The sequence below is a fragment of the Nansenia antarctica genome (genome assembly GCF_963989245.1).
Source record: "Nansenia antarctica genome assembly, chromosome: 6".
Taxonomy (NCBI): Eukaryota; Metazoa; Chordata; class Actinopteri; order Argentiniformes; family Microstomatidae; genus Nansenia; species Nansenia antarctica.
Genome location: NC_137676.1, coordinates 23,551,738 through 23,571,012, shown reverse-complemented (window position 1 = coordinate 23,571,012; position 19,275 = coordinate 23,551,738). Strand labels below are relative to the sequence as shown.

Sequence of the window (19,275 nt, the reverse complement as noted above, 5' to 3'; positions counted from 1 at the left end):
CGACGAGACAACAAGAGACCGGTATTGTAGAGCTTACAGAGCGAGTTAAAATAAAGACACCTACATTGAAATACAGAAGGACTCACGTGTATGTTTAATAGAATAACACGACATGGTGTCAGAAGTCCTGTAAGTGAGTGTTAAGAGTTAGATCGGCCGACAAGTGTCATTTGAGCTCGTGACGGTGAGAAGGGAGAAGAAAAAATGGATGCTAATGCTAACGCGGGAGCAGCTGCAGTCCAGAGAGCTTCTTCGAAAAATTAAACGAAAACAGCGACAGATGGATGGATTTTTCAAGAAAAAAGATGTCCCAGACACTTCAAACATTGCTGAAGCTAGCAGTGGCTATGAGCGACCCGAAACTGCATGGCTGGCAGGACCAAAGAAGCTAGGTGGTGGATCAGCTAACAGCGTTTATGGCGGGGTACCACCACCACCAGCTACAACTACAACTACAGCGGGAGAGCCATCAGCATCGGCTAGCTGTGTTGGTGTATCAGCAGACATTAGCAAGTCAAAAAACTATTCTTATGTGCCGTCACTTTAGCAACGACAAAGGATTGTCAAGGGGAAAAGAAGGGGAGACGATTTTTTTATTGACAACGGAATTACATGCTGGAAAAACATGCAGCTAAAATTCAGGGAACATTTGGACCTTCAGAGACACACGGGAGAAGTACGGGAAAACAGGGCTGATGTGGGTGTCATCAAAGGTAAGAGTTTGTTTTCTCAGCTGTTTACCGAATGCTCCATCTGACTGTGATTTTACTTCTGTAATGTGGTGGGTTGACATAATTCACGCACGGAACTATAGGTTGAGAGTATTGTTCCGTCCGCAGTTGAGTGCGTAGTACCCAAGTTGTTTAGACTGTTCTATTTACTGCTTGAGTGTGTTGTTGACAATCGTTCATGTCCTTCATTAAACGTTTAGCTTTGTCATTTGATACGCCGCCTACGACTACCATCTCTCTGCACTACAGTAAACAGTTAATCAGTAACGTTAGCCGCTTTTGTGCTCATGTAGGCCTACTTCGTATTATATTATAGCTGATGATCTTTGTGTGTGTGTGTATGTGACTGTCAGTCACAAGTTTATATTCTGTATATTCATTATTATTTTTTTGGCCATCCTCTAGTTTTGGCTGAAATGAGGTCGTTGTTTTTTTTTTTAAATAAAAAATAAATAAAAAAACGCGTGCGCGCGAAAAAATATCGCGCGGTCACGGCTATCCGCCACCAATGTAAAAGTTCCTGGAGGAAACACTGGTATCTATACATCTCTATAAGGTGATGTTATGTATCTATACACCTCTATAAGGTGATGTTACGTATATACACCTCTATAAGGTGATGTTCTGTATCTATACACCTCTATAAGGTGATGTTATGTATCTATTCGTATGCTGGGAAAGTGGAGCATCATTGAGACTCCCCAGCAAGTCGTGACGTTAGAATTAAAAGGTTCTATCTCAATTTTTGTCAAAATTGAGTTTTTTACATAATCTGATTCATTAGGTGTTTATTAATGCCTGTGTGGTGTTATTTTTACCTTAAGTTTATCTCACAAAACATAATGGAATGTAAAAACTTTGAGGCTCAATATCTCTGAACTACCCTAAACGGAGATAGAACCTTATAATTCTGAGGTCACAAAGTGCAGCTAAGTAACACTGACATGATAATGTCGACATTTGACTGTCAAAACTTCAAAACTTGATCACACAGTAATAAAAGTGGAGAGGTATTGATTATTTCACATTCCCCATCATCACAGAGACCGTATGAAAAACAGAGCAGGTTAGAATGTTTCTTTTCAAAATGTGTTCATGTTTTTAGCAATTAGTGACTGGATACGTTAGATTGTTACTTGTATCAGTACACACGTTTTGAGCATCAAATAGTTTATCATAATAGTTTATCATGCTCAACAATCTAATTTAAATAACAATATTTAATAGTCTCCTAGCGAGCTTCCAACCCAAACTTGCTATGCTTGTTTCCCAGAAAGCTTTTTGTCATGGTATTAGTTTTTTATCATTACAATGCAATCACAGCGTATTGATAGTAGATAAGGACTGGACTTCAGGAGGACTTCAGGAGGAAAAAGTCCGAGATCCAGCCCCTGCTCATCAACGGAGAGAGCGTGGAGAGAGTCTCAGCCCTCCGATTCCTGGGGGTGCACATACAGGATGACCTGTCCTGGAAGAACAACACAACAGCCACCATCAAGAAGGCACCACAGCGGCTCTACTTCCTGAGAGTCCTCAGGAAGGAACACATCAAACAGGAGATAATGGTGGCCTACTACCGCGGCGCAGTGGAGAGCATCCTCACCTACGGCATCTGCAACTGGTTCTCCAGCTGCACAACCGCGGAGAGAAATGCGCTACAGAGAGTCGTGAGAACAGCCCAGAAGATCACCGGCGCCCCCCTCCCCTCTCTGGAAGAGCTGTACAACACACGCTGTCTCAGGAAGGCCTCCAAGATCTCCAGAGACCCAACCCACCCTGGGTACGAACACTTTACCCGGCTGCCCTCGAAAAGGCGGTACAGGACCATGGCCGCAAGGACAAACAGACTGAAGCACAGCTTCTACCCCAGGGCCATCCAGGCCCTGAACACAGCAAAGACCTAGGTTCTGGGCCCTGGACAGTCTGGACGGATTGATGGCAGCTGTTGGACTGAAAAAATCAGGTGTTGTGCTGAGGCACAAATATGTACATTTCTAGCCTGCAAACTGCGACACTTCAAATGAATGTGCAATAACACTATGTGCAATATGACAACCCTAGTCGTCTATCTGTACAGTATAGTATAGTGGATAGTGTACATAGCCTTTATTTATGTAAACCAGCTCCTTCCCTTCTTGTGCTTTTTTTAGTTTTTTTTCTTTTTTTCTTTCCTAGCACCAGGGGAGCCACCCCTCCTAAATTTCGTTGTTTGGTACCTGTCCTGTACTATAGCAATGACAATAAAGACCATTCATTCATTCATTCATTCATTCATTCATTCATCATTCAAGGTGAATTAATATTCTGGGGCCGAATGCAGTTTTACATTTATAAAACTTGGTAAACATCCAAATAATGAAAAATGAAAAATAACCTAATTGATTTAAAATGGATTCTAATGTCATTCAGAGTTGGAGATCAGGTCCAGATTAAGATCACTAAACCTGATTTAAGAACATCCAGAGAAGTCCTGTGTGACCTCTGTGATTGGTTCATTTCAATTAGCCAGCCGTCTGATGCCATTACACTAACCATCCCTGATGAGACAGGATCCACCAGTGATTAAGAGGGTCTTGCCTCTGTGTGCATCGGTGATTGATTAAGAGAGTCTTGTCTGTGTATGAATCAGGGAGAGTGATTCTGTCATCTATTCATCTTCATTTCTCCACACAGTTCCCGGTCACACACACACAAACACGAACACACACACATGAACACACACACATGAACACACACACAGATGAACACACACACTTGAACACATATTAGCGTCAGATATTAGCTCTGTCATGTAACCTCGAACAAGTGTTTCTTGATTGACAGTGTGTGTGTGTGTGTGTGTGTGTGTGTCGCCAGGGCCATTACATACATTTCAGAGCTAAAGAGGACCCTGTTGAACTCACTATTAACCCTTCCTTATCTACGATGCATCACTATTAACCTGACCGCCCCCCCTCCCCCTTCCCACCAACCCACCCACCCTCCTCCTCGTGACCCCCTATTCCCCCCTGACACATCAGCTCACTCGAGCGCTAAATCACCCTCATTTTCCCTGGCCACCTCGCTAGTCAAGGTTAAACGGCGCCATTAGCTGGAGTAGGCACGCTGTTCCAGACAGAGCAGGGGAATACCTTCCCAGCATGCACTGTGAGGTCCACACCAACGCCCAGGTGCAGCCATGGAGTCAGATAGACAATAGACTCGCAGATAGACAATGCTGGACATGGTTGGGTTTGACTTGAGGTTTTGGGTCTAATTATTTGTTGTTGTTTTTTGGGGGGGAAGGAAGGATCTGCTCCACGATGTCTACTTCCTTTCAGCAGCCAGGCTGTTTAACCGGCCGTCCTCTAGGAGCGGGGTGTTTAGGGGTGTTTAGGGAATTGTGTTTTCTGTTCCGAAGGTCGGAGGTCAAGCTGTGGCTCGTTAGGACGAACCGTCAGCTTCCTCGTGGTCAAAACAGACGTTCCTGTAGCTGCGTCTCAGCTGGAGAGATGGAGATGGAGAGAGAGAGAGAGAGAGAAGGAGGGGGGGAGAGAGGGATGGAGAGAGGCAGAGGATTTCTACCACACAGATATCGCTGTTTACCGGAGGAGGATTGATATTCAGCACCACGCACACGCACACGCACACGCACACGCACACACGGCTGAGACTTAGACAACGGAGCCTATGTGTGAGGGAGCATGTGCACGTGTGTGTGTGTGTGTGTGTGTGTGTGTTAGTGCTGGAGCACCCTTTCTCCTTCTCCGTAACTCAAGACAAAAACAACAACACAACAACAACCGCGTCGACAATGTCACGCAAAAAACAAAACAAAAAAACCTGTCAGAAGACGACAGTGGACAGCTCATGTCATCCTCTGTTCTAATCAGCAGGGCCCCCCGCCCCCCCCCTCTGCCTCACCCCAGACCCCCCGCCCCCCCTCTGCCTCACCCCACACCCAGACATCGCTCTGACAGACCCCCCCCAGGGTGACACATCCACCCCTCCACCCTCCAGACCTGGCAGGGGGGGGGGGGAGGCCGGCGGAGGTAGAAATCGGAGGACGGGCTAAATCTTAATGCACGGGACATATAGATTAAGATTAAATTGAATTAATTGAATAAGAATGGGGGGGGCGTGTGGGAGAGACAGGAGAGAAGAAGTGTTGTTAAGAATAATTGTATAATAATTTTTGTTAAGAAATGTTTGTTAAGAAAAACCAATAAAATCCATTTTCATCTCCCCCATCTTCACACCACGAGATGATGGCCCGTGACACAGCCCCCCCCACACACCGGTTCCTAGCTGGAAGACTCTGTCACCCCAGATCATTGGCGTTGTTATGAGGACCTGCTCATTAAGACCCTGGTCGTTATGACTACCCCCGGGGGGGGTAGTCCCCCCCCCCACACACACCAGCCCCCCCCGCCGACCACCAGCCCCCCCCTCCCTCCTAACAACCCCCCCCCAACACCAGCCCCCCCCTCCCAACACCAGCACCCCCCTCCCCAACACCAAGCCCCCCTCAACAACAATACTGATGAGATAATGGACAGACAGACAGACACACCGGTATGGAAGAGGGAGACATGTGACACCAGCTCCCTCCTCCACCCTCCTACCCGAGTTCCTACAGGTCAACCCTCCTACCTGAGCTCCTACAGGTCAACCCTCCTACCTGAGCTCCTACAGGTCAAGGAGCGTCTCTCTCAAACGCCGCTTTGACGTTTGGTAAGAACCAGAGAGAGAGTTGAACAAAAGAGGCTTCTGAGGAGCAGCTTAGCGTGTGTGAAGTAAAGAAGGTGCTTGGTCATAACCTCAGGCCTCTTCTGTTCATCTGATCTACTCAGTAGGAGAGGAGAGGACAATGGTGGCCTGTGGTCCTCCTCCGCTGAACCTGGGAGACAGCGTGACTAAACCGGAGGTCAGGCCTCAGGGTAGACCTTGACTAAAGCCCGAGTTCACATCAACCAGCTCAGATGAGCGGGGAACTGGCAGGTCCAGGTGCTTGTATGGGAGGATCAGAGAGAGGGAGGGAGGGAGGGAGATAGAAAGAGTTTGGGGGGGGGCAGGCTACAGGCCAGCAAAGACAGACGGACGGACAGACAGACAGAGACAGACAGACAGACAGAGAGGGGGACAGAGAGGGGGACACAGCAGGTGCCCTCTCTTTCTCTCTCTCTCTCCCTCCCTCCCTTTCTCCCTCCTTCCCCCTCTCTCTCCCTTCCTCCCTCTCTCTCCCTCCCTCTCTCTCTCCCTCCCTCTCTCCCTCCTTCCCCCTCTCTCTCCCTCCCTCCCTCTCTCTCCCTCCCTCTCTCTCTCCCTCCCTCTCTCTCCCTCCCTCTCTCTCCCTCCCTTTCTCCCTCCTTCCCCCTCTCTCTCCCTCCCTCCCTCTCCCTCCCTCCCTCCCTCCCTCCTCTAGTAAACAGTGACGGGTGCTTCTGATCCGTCTGGCTCCTCTCTCTCCGCCCCGGCCGTTGTTTCATATTCACACCTCAGTGTTCACCTGGCTAATGGCTTCACCTCGGCTGGCTGCTCCACACACACACACACACACACACACACACACACACACACACACACACACAGGGATAAAGCCGCTGGACACACACCCTCAGGATGTTGCGACCCACAGAAACGCCACCGCTGAGAAACGCCTTTGGAAAAAATCCTCTTTCATAAAGTCAGACCTGGGAAACAGTTAGTCTCCCTTATCACTCTGGTAATAAAAAACAAACAGAAAAATAATATAAAGGGGGGTGGGGGGGAGGGGGAAATGGCTCAGCCTAAAACCATATCTGAAATCTAAAGCTGTTCTCTCTCACTTTTCCTCTGCTTTGCCGGTTGTTTTCATAACAGTCCGTGGTGTGTGTGTGTGTGTGTGTGTGTGTGTGTGTGTGTGAGAGAGAGATCCATCCCGCAGATTGTGTGTGTGTGTGTGGGGGGGGGGGGGCGTGCATGCGTGTGTGTGTGTGTGTGTATGTATGTATGTATGTGCACGTGCGTGGCTGCGTGCGTGTGTGATCCTCTAGTACAAACACACAGCTGGATTCGGGCTTTCAGCTTTCAGCCATTAACATACAAAGAGGCAGAGACAAATATGCTGCTTTCTGGATTAGGTTTCACATAAAGCTGTGAAAATAATCTGTTTTATTCTCTCATCATCTGTCCGCCCAGTAGGAGCTGCTCTGGAACATCGCATTAGAGCGTGACAGAGTATTGTTTTCAAAGCGACAGGGTTCTGATTGGCTAATCAGATCCCCCCTCTTCTAGCCGGCAGAATCCCAGCTAGTTAACCTTCATCACGCCTGCCGTACACGCTGGGGTGTGTACGTGCGTGTCTGTGTGTGTGTGTGTGTGTGTGTGTATATAAGTGTGCAGAGTGTGTGTATCGGTGTGTGTCTGTGTGTATCGGTGTTTGTGCAAGGAGAGTGTGTTTGGTGTGTGCATCGGTGTGTGTGCGTGCGGAGTGTGTGTGTGTCTCTCCATTAGTGAGCGGCTGTCTGGCGCGGGGGGGGGGGGATCTTGACCCCATCAAAGTTCTCTGTTGGATGTAAATGATGTCACCGACAAACAGGGGAAGAACTCACCCCCCCTGCCCCCCCCCCTCCCCCTCCCTCCCCGCAAATCAGAATACCAATGAGGCGAGGCTACGGTGCGTCTGACAGCTCAGAACGCTCCTGTGTGCGTTACTGTCAGATGAGGAGAGTGTAGTCTGAGTCCACTAAGCTGTGTCTGGGTAGAGGTAGAGGTAGAAATCGAAATCAATCTCTCCCTCTCCCTCTCCCTCTCCCTCTTCCTCTCTCTCTCCCTCCCCCTCTCTCTCCCTCTCACTCATACAAACAACTGTTCAGTCCCTAAGGAGGGAGGCTTGGAGGCGACACAGTACTCTCAACCTGGCCCTATCTAGGCCAGTCTGGCCTGGCCTGGCCTGGTATGGTATGGTCTGGTATGGTCTGGTATGGTCTGGTATGGTCTGGTATGGCCTGGTATGGCCTGGTATGGTCTGGTATGGTCTGGTATGGCCTGGTATGGCCTGGTATGGTCTGGTATGGTCTGGTATGGCCTGGTATGGCCTGGTATGGTCTGGTATGGTCTGGTATGGAATGGAATGGAATGGAATGGAATGGAATGGAATGGAATGGACTTTATTTGTCATTGCTACAGTACAGGTACCAAACAACGAAATTTAGGAGGGGTGGCTCCCCTGGTGTTAGGAAAGGAAAAAGAAAACACATTTTAGAAAAAGCATAGATGCATAAAATCACAAGAAGGTAAGGAGCTGGTTTACATCAATAAAGGCTATGTACACAATCCACTGTACTATACTGCACAGATAGTCAACTAGGGTTGTCATATTGCACAAAGAGTATGTTTTCACATTATTTTAAAGTGTCACAGTTTGCAGGCTTGAAAATGTACATGTTTGTGCCTCAGCACTAGCTGCCATACAATCCGTCCGGACTGTCCTGGGCCCAGAACTTAGGCCTTTTCTGTGTTCAGGGCCTTGACGTGGCCTGGTATGGCCTGGTATGGTCTGGTATGGCGCTTTTCCATTGACCAGACCGGTACGGCTCGGTACGGCACGCATTTGTATCCTACCCGTACCGTACTTTCAGAAACGCTTCTCCATTATACACAACAGACCTGGAGCGAGCCGGGACAGTAGGAGGAGTTACGTGTCATAAGAGCACTTCACTTTAATAAGTGCCGCTGTACAGCTCAACGGGGGGAAATGCAATAAGAATTATGTCAAAATGCAGCACTATCATGCACAGCTCAGCCTTAAAACAAAAAAGCCTTTTTTTTCTACGGAAAGGCTGCGCTTAACGCTTCCATTGGACTGCCGCCGGGGTTCATACAATCTCCGTGTTTGTTATAGATATGAGTGCTGCTGTCTGGCTGGTAGTCTTTGTTTATACAGCATGGATGTTACGTGCCTGTTACTTGCTGCTTTCATAATTTTATTTAGCCTATATAGAACAAGTCGTGCATTGAATGTAACCTCAAGTGCAGCTGAACAGTATTAAGTAAACCACAACACATGTGTGGGTGTCCGACTGTCCGCGTCATCGTTATCGAAAAACGCACCCAATCACCGACCACACGACTCCAAAAACCATACGGCAAAACAAAATGTTGAAATAGCAGTAATACCACGTTCACTGATAAAAAGACACAGCCGAAACAAACACATTCTGTCTGTCTGTCTGTCTGTCTGTCTGTCCTTTCCTGTCGCCCCTGGTTACGGGCCAGACAGGGCCTGTGGTTAACCTGAACCACATGTGGAGTGGCCGGGGGGGGGGAGGGAACACACATACCTCCATCAGCTGGGAAGCTGCAGGGAGAGTCACAGGGAGGGGGGCCAGAGGGTGGTGGAGGGGGGGCAGAGGTGTGGGGGGAGGTGTCCACAGGAGGAGAACATAAAAAACAGTGTGTGTGTGTGTGTGTGTGTGTGTGTGTGTGTGTGTGTGTGTGTGTGTGTGTGTGTGTGTGTGTGCGTGCCTCTGCCCCGGTGCGACAGACGTTGTCTCTAGCGGTTAGTGTTCAGATGAGATGTGCTTACTGGAGGAACAGCACACACACACACACACACACACACACACACACTACAGTTTACCTCTTCTGACTAGCCTATCTCAGTCACTCTCCACCCCCCCAGGACAGGCAGTATCATAACACGCAGCTTCACCGGGGGGCTTAACCTGAGAACAGCAGCTAAACTAAAGCATTCCAGTCCCCCCCCCAGGGGCTAGGGGGGTCTGGAAGCTTCTCTGGGTGAATAAGGGGGTTATAAATTCCAAGTTAAGCGAGAAGCCTCCGCTCTTTGTGCCTCGAGCAGTGGGTGGCTGATGGCTTGTGTGTGTTTGTGTGTGTGTGTGTTAGGGGCCGTGTAGTCAGGACTTTAATCTATGTCATTAACATCAATTTGTGGTCGTCTTAGCGAGAGGATCGTCTCTTCTTGTTGTGCTCATTAATATTCTGCCAGTGGAACACAGAGGGAGTCACGTGACCCTGGGGAAGCCTGGCCTGGTGGCCAGTTGTCCCAACAACATAATCAGATTAAAACAACACCACTATTACTGTTACTACAGGTTTTTAAATAAATGATATTCTTACAAAATCTATTCTAACAAAATCTCTTACAAAGTCTTATTTATGGGGAGAACTAATGGCTCACCCTTAAGAAAGAGAGGATGATTCTGTTTTGTTTTGTTTCACTTTATGTTTCCATGTTGTGTGTTTTAAATTATGTAGTTTTTTATGCTGTTTTTATGTTGTTTTAGGACGTGTGATGTTTTGTTTTATTCATTTTATGTTTCCATCGAGGACCACTTTGGAATAAGTAGGGATGCTCCGATTTATCGGCCACCGATTTAAATCGGCCGATTTCACTCCAAATGACTCGATCGGTGATCGGCAAAAATGGCCGATCGCAAAAAACGTTTTTTTTTATTATTTATTTTATTTATTTTTTCCTGGGGAAGACAGATAACTGAACAGAAAACATAGGAGGACGTAACAGTATGTAAACCATGAAGGCCACGTTTATGATGTTTTTTATACAGCCATATCGACTGACTTGGGCTTCAGGCCCTAACTGGGTGATAGGCCAGACCTTTACTATGCCATAAAAATGGGTCTGCGTTTGCTTGGTGCCTAATGGATCAAAACTTTTGTCTAAAAAGCAAAAAATATGTAGGCTATCCAGTCAGTAGGCCTACAGTTATGTATCTTTTTAAAAATCGGTATCGGTATCGGTATCGGTTGATCTTGAGGAAAAAAATCGGTGATCGGTATCGGACCCAAAAATCCAGATCGGAGCATCCCTAGAAATAAGTGTTTTAAATAATGCTTTCAAGTGCTATCCTCTGGACATGTTACTTAGTGTCATGATGTGTTAATGATTCTATTGTAAATTCCTAATAAAAATCAAATCAAATCAAAATATTAATGTCTTTTTACATATTACTTATTTCGGTATCATAAATATCAATATCATGATATCATTTCAACCATTTAAAAACGATTGTATTATGTGATGATTAATATTCTATATATGTATGAACATTCCAGATTGTCTGTGTGTGTGTGTGTGTGTGTGTCTAACAGAAAAAGCTCTCTGACGAGAGCAGGTAACAGTAGAGTGTTCTGGTTACCTGACAGGCAGATAGCAGGACAACACTGATCCTGTCTGACACGGGAGCAGCAGTGATCTCAGCCTGGGGAGGGAGGGAGGGAGGGACGCCTTCTACAGGTCAGCCTCAGCCACAGAGAGATGACGGCGTGTGTGTGTGTGTGTGTACAGGCAGGTGATATCTAATAAGACAACGAGGAAAAACCACGGAGGACAATTCAACTGAGTGAATGGAGAATGGTGTGTGTGTGTGTGTAGGGGGGGGGGGGGGAGGGTCTGGTTGGCTGTGGAGCGTTTTTTCTCTTCAGCTCATCTGTGAGACCTGTCAGATGCAGGTGTGGTACGGCACATTGTCTGTCTGTCTGTCTGTCTGTCTGGATACACACACAGGAGCGCTCCTCCATGGACAACACACGAGCCTGAGTCGGAGAGAGGAAGGATTTAAACTGAGATTTGTCACTGCCATGACCCCACCCCCCAACCCCCCAGAACAGGACTTGCCGCATCAAGACCGCTTGTGTGAGTGTGTGTGTGTGTGTGTGTGTGTGTGTGTATGTGTGTGTCCACCTCCGTCAGGGGAGAAAAGCTGTTGTTGTGGTCAAATTAAGAACAGCAGGGAGGCATTAAAAAAAAGAGAGAGAAAGATCACAGAGGCTATCATATGTTCCCTGACATCATAATCTTAATGGAGATGAGGCCGGGATGACTCCAATCTCTTTAAAGCTTCCCACAAAAAACAGAACAAAAAAAAAAAGCTAAATGGCAAAAATCCCTCCTGGAGGTTTTTCCCTCTCTCTGAAAGGAGCTTAAGAGAGAGGGAGAGAGGGGGGGAGAGAGAGAGAGAGAGAGGGGGAGAGAGAGGGGGAGAGAGAGAGAGAGAGAGAGAGAGAGAGAGAGAGAGAGAGAGAGAGAGAGAGAGAGAGAGAGAGACCATTACAGCTGTTAATCTCCTGGCTGCGGGGGCTGCCAGTGACCGGAGATCACTAGAGGAGTCACACCGCTCAGCAGGCAGGAGATCAACACCCTCAGACCAATGCTGAGCCCTCAGGAGGGGGTCTGAGGGGGTCTCAGGAGGTCTGAGGGGGTCTGAGGGGGTTCTAAGGGCCTACAGGTTGTCATTGGTACCGAGGAGCCCGGTTCTCACTGTGCCCCGCGGGACAGATGCATGCTGGGAACTGAGGCCCCCGTCAATGCGGCGCTGCGTTGGAGCCTCGCCACCGTGAGACAGGAGGACAGGTGAGGCCTGGGGAGGACAGGAGAGGACAGGGGAGGACAGGGGAGGACAGGGGAGGACAGGGGAGGACAGGGGAGGACAGGGGAGGACTGGGGAGGACTGGGGAGGACTGGGGAGGACAGGGGAGGGGAGGAATGGGGAGGACTGGGGAGGACAGTGGCGGTAGAAATCAGAGGACCGCCCGGGTTCACTGCATTTACAATGAGGCCGTCCTCCGATTTCTACCTCCACCGGCCTCCCCTGTGAGGTGAACACAGTTAACTGGCGCCTCGCCAAACCCACAACACAACAACCTGCTTCTCTATTGGTCGACAACCCAGAGAACAGCCTTAACATGCTGACAAGCCCTCCAGGCCGACAGATGAAGATCACACACACACACACAAATAAAATAAATAAAAACACAAAATGTAAAAAATAAAAACAAGAGAAATTATACAGAGGCTGCTGATTTTTGGAGGAGGAAAACTAAATTATAAATCCATAGCCTTGCAAAATCACTTGACACTTTCTGACAGGTATTGATTCGGTGTTGCATAATCTAAGAAGCCTGAGAGCAACCAGCAGGAGAGCAACAATGAACGAACGTGGCGGCTGGAAATAGATTCTGTTGGTTCTGTTGAGGCGTTGCAGGGAAACAACACAACCGTTCTGTGTGACGTGCTGAGGTAGGCAGAACGCACAGCAGCTCAACGTGGAATAAAACACACATGGATAGAACACTGAGACGGGTGTGCGTGTGTGTATTCATACGTGAGTGTGTGTGTGTGTGTGTATGTGTGTGTGTGTGTGTGTGTGGGGGTATGCATATGTGAGTGAGTGTGTGTGTGTGTATGTGCGTACGTGAGTGAATGAATGAATGCGTGTGTGTGTGTGTGTGTGTGTGTGTGTGTGTGTGTGTGCGCGTGTGTGTGTGTGCGCGTAGGTGTGTGCGTGTATGCATGCATGAGTGAGTGTCTGTATGTATGTATGTGTGTGTGTGTGTGTGTGTGTGTATGTGTGTGTGTGTGTGTGTGTGTGTGTGTGTGTGTGTGTGTGTGAGTGTGTATGTGTGTTAGGGATGCTCCGATCTGGATTTTTGGGGCCGATACCGATCACCGATTTTTTTCCTCAAGATCAACCGATACCGATACCGATACCGATTTTTTTTTGAATACATAACTGTAGGCCTACTGACTGGATAGCCTACATATTTTTTGCTTTTTAGACAAAAGTTTTGATCCATTAGGCACCAAGCAAACGCAGACCCATTTTTATGGCATAGTAAAAGTCTGGCCTATCACCCAGTTAGGGCCTGAAGCCCAAGTCAGTGATATGGCTGTATAAAAGACATCATAAACGTGGCCTTCATGGTTTACATACTGTTACGTCCTCCTATGTTTTCTGTTCAGTTATCTGTCTTCCCCAGGAAAAAAAAAAAAGAAAAAAAAAAAAAACGGTTTTTGCGATCGGCCATTATTGCCGATCACCGATCGAGTCATTTGGAGTGAAATCGGCCGATTTAAATCGGTGGCCGATAAATCGGAGCATCCCTAATGTGTGTGTATGTGTGTGTGTGTGTGTGTGTGTGTGTGTGAGTGTGTGTGTGTGTGTGTGTGTGTTTACCCCCCCCCCCCCCCCCACAGTACCAGCTGGGCTCCAAGCCTACCTGCTGGTTAACAGCCTTCCCTCCTGATGCTCATTCTCACCCCCTCAGTCCCACAGGTTAGCTAACACCATTACCATGTAGTCTCCAGGTTAGCTAACACCACTACCATGTAGTCTCCAGGTTAGCTAACACCATTACCATGTAGTCTCCAGGTTAGCTAACACCACTACCATGTAGTCTCCAGGTTAGCTAACACCACTACCATGTAGTCTCCAGGTTAGCTAACACCACTACCATGTAGTCTCCAGGTTAGCTAACACCACTACCATGTAGTCTCCAGGTTAGCTAACACCATTACCATGTAGTCTCCACGTAGCCCACCGCCGCTAACCAACCATCCAACGTCAACCTCATCAAATACGTAACAACCCCGACAAACCATCAACCAACTTTAGTATGAATATAAAAACACACAAACATGAGATTCTGCAGCCAACTGGAAATGGATCCTGACCAGCGGAGATCTAGTTTATACACGAGGAGGAAGGAGGAGAATACGTAGCAGGCAGACAGACAGACAGACAGACAGACAGAGAGACAGCTAGAGGACCTGTCAGACGGACAGGCAGGCAGGCAGACAGACAGAGAGACGGACAGCTAGAGAACCGGACAGATGGACATATTGGGCAGTCCAGGTGGGAGTGTGAGACAGGCAGAAGCTGGAGTGGGATGGTCATGAAAGACATGCACGCACGCACGCACACACACACACACACACACACACACACACACACACACACACACACACACACACACATATATACACACGGGCTTATGTAGGTGGGATAATGATGATAGGCACAGCTCAGTAACTCACCCTTCTCAGCGTGGCCCATTTGCGCTGTGGCCAGATGCAATAGAGAATAAATACGAGGATTAGAAACACCGATTTGCCTCTCTCATTCCGCAGCATCGCTATAGAAACCACGGCGACCACCACCACCCCCCCCCCCCACCCACCCCAAACACACACCACCACCCCATAATCACATCCTTTTATAATCATCCTCAGATGACGTGTAACGTGCCATTTGTCGTCCTGTGTTTTTGATTACTCTAATGTAATGAACTCTCTTTCAGATTAATTAATCACCAATTATACAGACAGCTGTATATCTCCCTCTCTCTCTCTCTCACACACACACACACACACACACCCCAGTGGTGTATTAATCTAATTATGTTCTAGGTTACACACACAGCTGTGTGGAGCGGGTGGCCACCCCTCCGTTAATCAGCGGTACCGCGGGTCCAAAGGGCAGGGGGGGGTTCTAGAAGTGGAAGGGGGGTTCTAGAAGTGGAGGGGGGGTTCTAGAAGTGGAAGGGGGGTTCTAGAAGTGGAAGGGGGGTTCTAGAGTGACTAACGATCACCGACGGCCTTCCCGGACGACCGTTACAACACGTCACATTGTAAAGAGGCCCACAACCGCAACAATCATTTGCAATTGCTTTGCAGGGAGAGAGAGAGAGAGAGAGAGAGAGAGAGAGAGAGAGAGAGAGAGAGAGAGAGAGAGAGAGAGAGAGAGAGACTTGTACTTGTAAACACACATCAATTAAAACTCAAGATAATCCGCAGTCGTGGGCTACTTTGAGGAGGTGTAATTTACATGTATTTAAATGACAGACAGGATTTGACATGTTTCTTTGTTATTAGCATTTTGACTGTTTCACAGACGACGGGACTCCGCCTGCCGCTGCGGGTCCCCGGGGAGGCGGGATGAGGCGGACAAATAGATCATGTTTCTGTTTCTCAGGAAAACAAGCTCTTAATATGTCTTCATCTCCCCCCGATATTCTAAAGTTGTATATGACAATAACGAAAAACCATTAAAATTGTTGTAAGGCCTGGCCTCTCTCTCTCTCTCTTTCTTTCTCTAAGCACTAATGGAATAGGCTACAATTACTCTGGTCAATTAGATGGAAAGAGTCCCAGTGGAATGTGAAGGACATGGACATAATATCAGAATTGCGGAAACACTGAATACATCTGAGCAGGGCTTTGTAAATGATGAATTTATTTTTTCCTCTTTCACGATGTTTCTGCTCTTAAGAGGCACCTGAGACCGGCTGTGCGAAGACGAAACGGCACGGCCTCGATTGCTTTCATTCTGCTGTCACAACTGGAGACACGGACAATAAGGTCATCCTTGCTTCGATATTTAAAACAATCTTTAATTCAGTGTAAAAAAAAAACACAACTTGTTTTAATTATGCCTATTTCCCAAATCTAAATGGGTGGCACTTTATTTCAATGTAGGCCAAGTGATTCATCTATTCATCTCGTAGCTATTTACTATTCTGGAACAAGGAGTATCTAGTGCTCACTTCATAGACAATCAATACAATTGGTAATTACTTCAAAAACCCTATTATCAAGATATGACACGGGTCGTGTTTGCATTATTACTATGTAACTGACAAGTAATTTCCGAGGAAATTCAAGGCCATTTCTGCATGATTTAATACAATTAGAATATGTTCAGCATTAGGTCTTTTTCACTGTTCCAAAATTCTCCATATTATAATTAGAAGATTTTCAGATACAACGTTGCTGCCAACGGGAGCAGCCGATATCTGGACTTTTTACCCTGAATATTCTCCCGTTCTAAACATTCTCTCGTCCTAAAGATTCTATCGGCGTCAAAGTTCCAGAGCCGTTGTTTGTTGTAGACTTCATGTTTGCGCAAGGACTTCATTACTGGGCGCAGTTGAATGCGGAAATTTACACAACACATTTACTGCCAGATTTTGCTTGCATTTGTTAAGAGTCGGTCAAAAAAACAAACAAGAAAAAAACATGTTTGATGTTGCGGTCACGCAGAAAACCATTGATCCGATAACTTTTCTGTAGACACACGAATGCAAGAAGCAACTGCAAACCGCCAACCACAGACCGACAAAGAGCCGTGGTGTCCAGGGCAGTGTCGGCGGTTTCAAACCTGGCTACACTGTGGAATGTTACTGAAGCTTTGTTACATTGTAACTACCTGCTGTGCGCTATGGAACGGACCGGATTCCAGAACAAATGACTCGGAACATTCTCAGTAGATAGTAGACTACAATAGAACAGGCTACACACAAATAAAGCCTGGTTGCGCGTTTATCAACTTTTCAGAGTCAAAGCAAATCCAATCCAACCACGCACACCTGGACAGAACGAACATAACTCAACAAAAACAGCGACCAACTTTCCTCTCTCTCCGCTCGCGAGTCTCTCTCTTCCAAAGGTCCAAAGAGCCACTTACCTGTCGTAATCTCGGCTCCGATGCTGAGGACCTGGGAGTAGAGCAAGAGGAACCCGAGCCGGAACGTTTCCATGGTAGTTTTGTTGGAGTTTTCAAAGTTTTCAAGCAGTTTAGTGAGCGTATTATTCCTGCGGTTCCACGCGCTCCATTCTCACCCGCTTCACTCTCGCGGATACTTCGTTTCTCGGTGCGCTGAGTGAAAGTCCATGACGTCAGGACCGTCCCCGTTCAAACAGCGCTGCTCGGGTCCGTAGGCTGGGAGAGACTGGGAGAGACGGGGCTCCGGAGAGAGAGCGACTGCCGGCTCCCCCTATTGTCGGTTACGGATACAACCACACCGCCGTTCGGTTCAACCGTCCACTTCTCAATAGGCTATGCCCCCTTGTCTCCAAACAGAATAAATAAACGGAACCCCCCCCCCCCAAAAAAAACGTGTTTAATTCATAAGTGCGCAAAAGAACAGAGGGCACAGCAGCGCACGAGCGAAACGACGTCTCAATCAAAAAAGCAAAGAGAGGCGTCTCAACCAGACCACTCGACCATCCTCGATGGTTCAGAGATGAACTTCAGATAGCAATACTAGATTAAAATTCATTACGTGATTGAAATGATACATCGTGACACAGAGAGGTACTAAACTGACCACCCAACGGGCGGGGATAATGGCTCGACGGGTGCTCAGGCCACTCTGACATAACTAATTACCGGTGACTAATTACTGTGCCTGTGTGAACAGTGTACAGCGACGGGGCGTCTCGTCAACATGGTCCATATAGAGCGGTGTGTGTGTTACTGCATGCACACAGACACAGACACAGGTGATGACAATCTCCAAAAGTCTTTCCTTGCTTCCTCACAGTGGTGTAGTCTAGTGGGTATACTGTGATTTTCCCCTCCCAGCCTCATATCGTTCATTTCGGAACCCCATAAAAATAAATCTGCGCTCCCTGTCTAAAGTTATATATATATATATATATATATATATATATATATATATATATAACATGACATGTTATACGGCTTTCATGTCGCATCTCCTCCCTTTTATGGTATATGACGCTATAGTCAGTCCAGATGGTCCAAAATTCAAGTGCTTCATAACACAGACGGGGTGAATCTTATGAATGAAAGTGAAAGTTCTGTCACAAAACGCTGTTACGTATCCTCGCACATTTTTAAGTGGATATATGGAAATCCTTGGCCTTTCCTAGTGGGTATACGGCATAGTCCTGCGTATCACCTACACCACTGCTTCCTCACCTCCTCTAATCTCATAGGAGGAGAAGGTCTGAGGTCCCTTCCTCCTGGCCTCTCTCCTCCAATGGGTGTTGACAAGGAGGCGAGGAGAGAGAGGACACACGGAAACAAGGAAAGACTTTTGAGATTATGTCCCTGGACTTCTGGGTTCTGGGTACATGCAGATGGAGAGCGAGACATGATGACTGGCTAGCTGATTGGCTAGCAAGCCCAGAGGCAGGCTGCTGATTGGACACACAGCCAGAGTCTGCTCTTGAGGCGAACTTGAGATGTGATGACTGCAGCTCCTGTAGGTTAATGAGCTATGTAATAATGAGAGGCCTGATTACTGTAGCAAGCTAATCAATCACAAGCACTCCCTCACTGTACAGCTCCACTTCTCTGTGAGCACAGAGCAACTGGGGAGGCTAGTGGAGGTAGAAATATGTCTGTCTGTCTGCCTGTCTGTCTGTCTGTCTGTCTGCCTGTTTGTCTGTTTGTCTTCCTGTCGGCCTGCCTGTTTGTCTGCCTGTCTGTCTGTCTGTCAGCCAGCCAGGAGGAGGTGAGAGATGGATGTGTAGAGGAGGCGAGGGATGATGAATAGAGGGAGAGAGGGGAGGGAGATGGAACATGATTATATTTGATGGAAGGTGGAAGATGGAAGATGATTGTCATGACCCAACATGGAGGCTGTCGGTCTGACGGCTGTCAGAACCCTCTCTCTTCTTTTCTGCTGTCCTTTTCCTCGCAGCTCACTCCTCGTTCACTCCCCTTGAAGTGTGTACTTGTGTACTCCTTCCTTCCTTCCTTCCTTCCTTCCTTTCTTTCTTCCTTCCTCATGGATTTAAAAGACATGGATGGGTGTAAGGGTTAGTGAAGAAACTCCCTCTGGCTCACGGTTCATGTTCGCACCAATCCAACGCATCTGATATCAACAGCTTCCTTGTTGTCTCCCAGCAGGGGTGGGGGAGGAAGGGGGGGTTGGGGTGGTGCAGAGCAGCCGTAGAAGGTGTCAGTTCCAGGTGTCAGAAATTCAGCGTTTAATACAGATTGGCTGTCTG

General features: G+C 47.6%; 1 protein-coding gene across 1 annotated transcript in view; it reads right to left on the bottom strand.

Moving 5' to 3' along the window:
- Positions 1-17,051, bottom strand: part of ptprk (protein tyrosine phosphatase receptor type K) — a gene marked incomplete at its 5' end in the record, with an annotated part of 225,802 nt that extends 208,751 nt beyond the window's left edge. Inside the window, one exon of the mRNA XM_080533604.1 lies at positions 16,979-17,051. Within this exon, the coding sequence (XP_080389730.1) occupies positions 16,979-17,051 (73 nt within the window). The remainder of the gene's footprint in view (positions 1-16,978) is intronic.
- Positions 17,052-19,275: the final 2,224 nt, after the last annotated feature.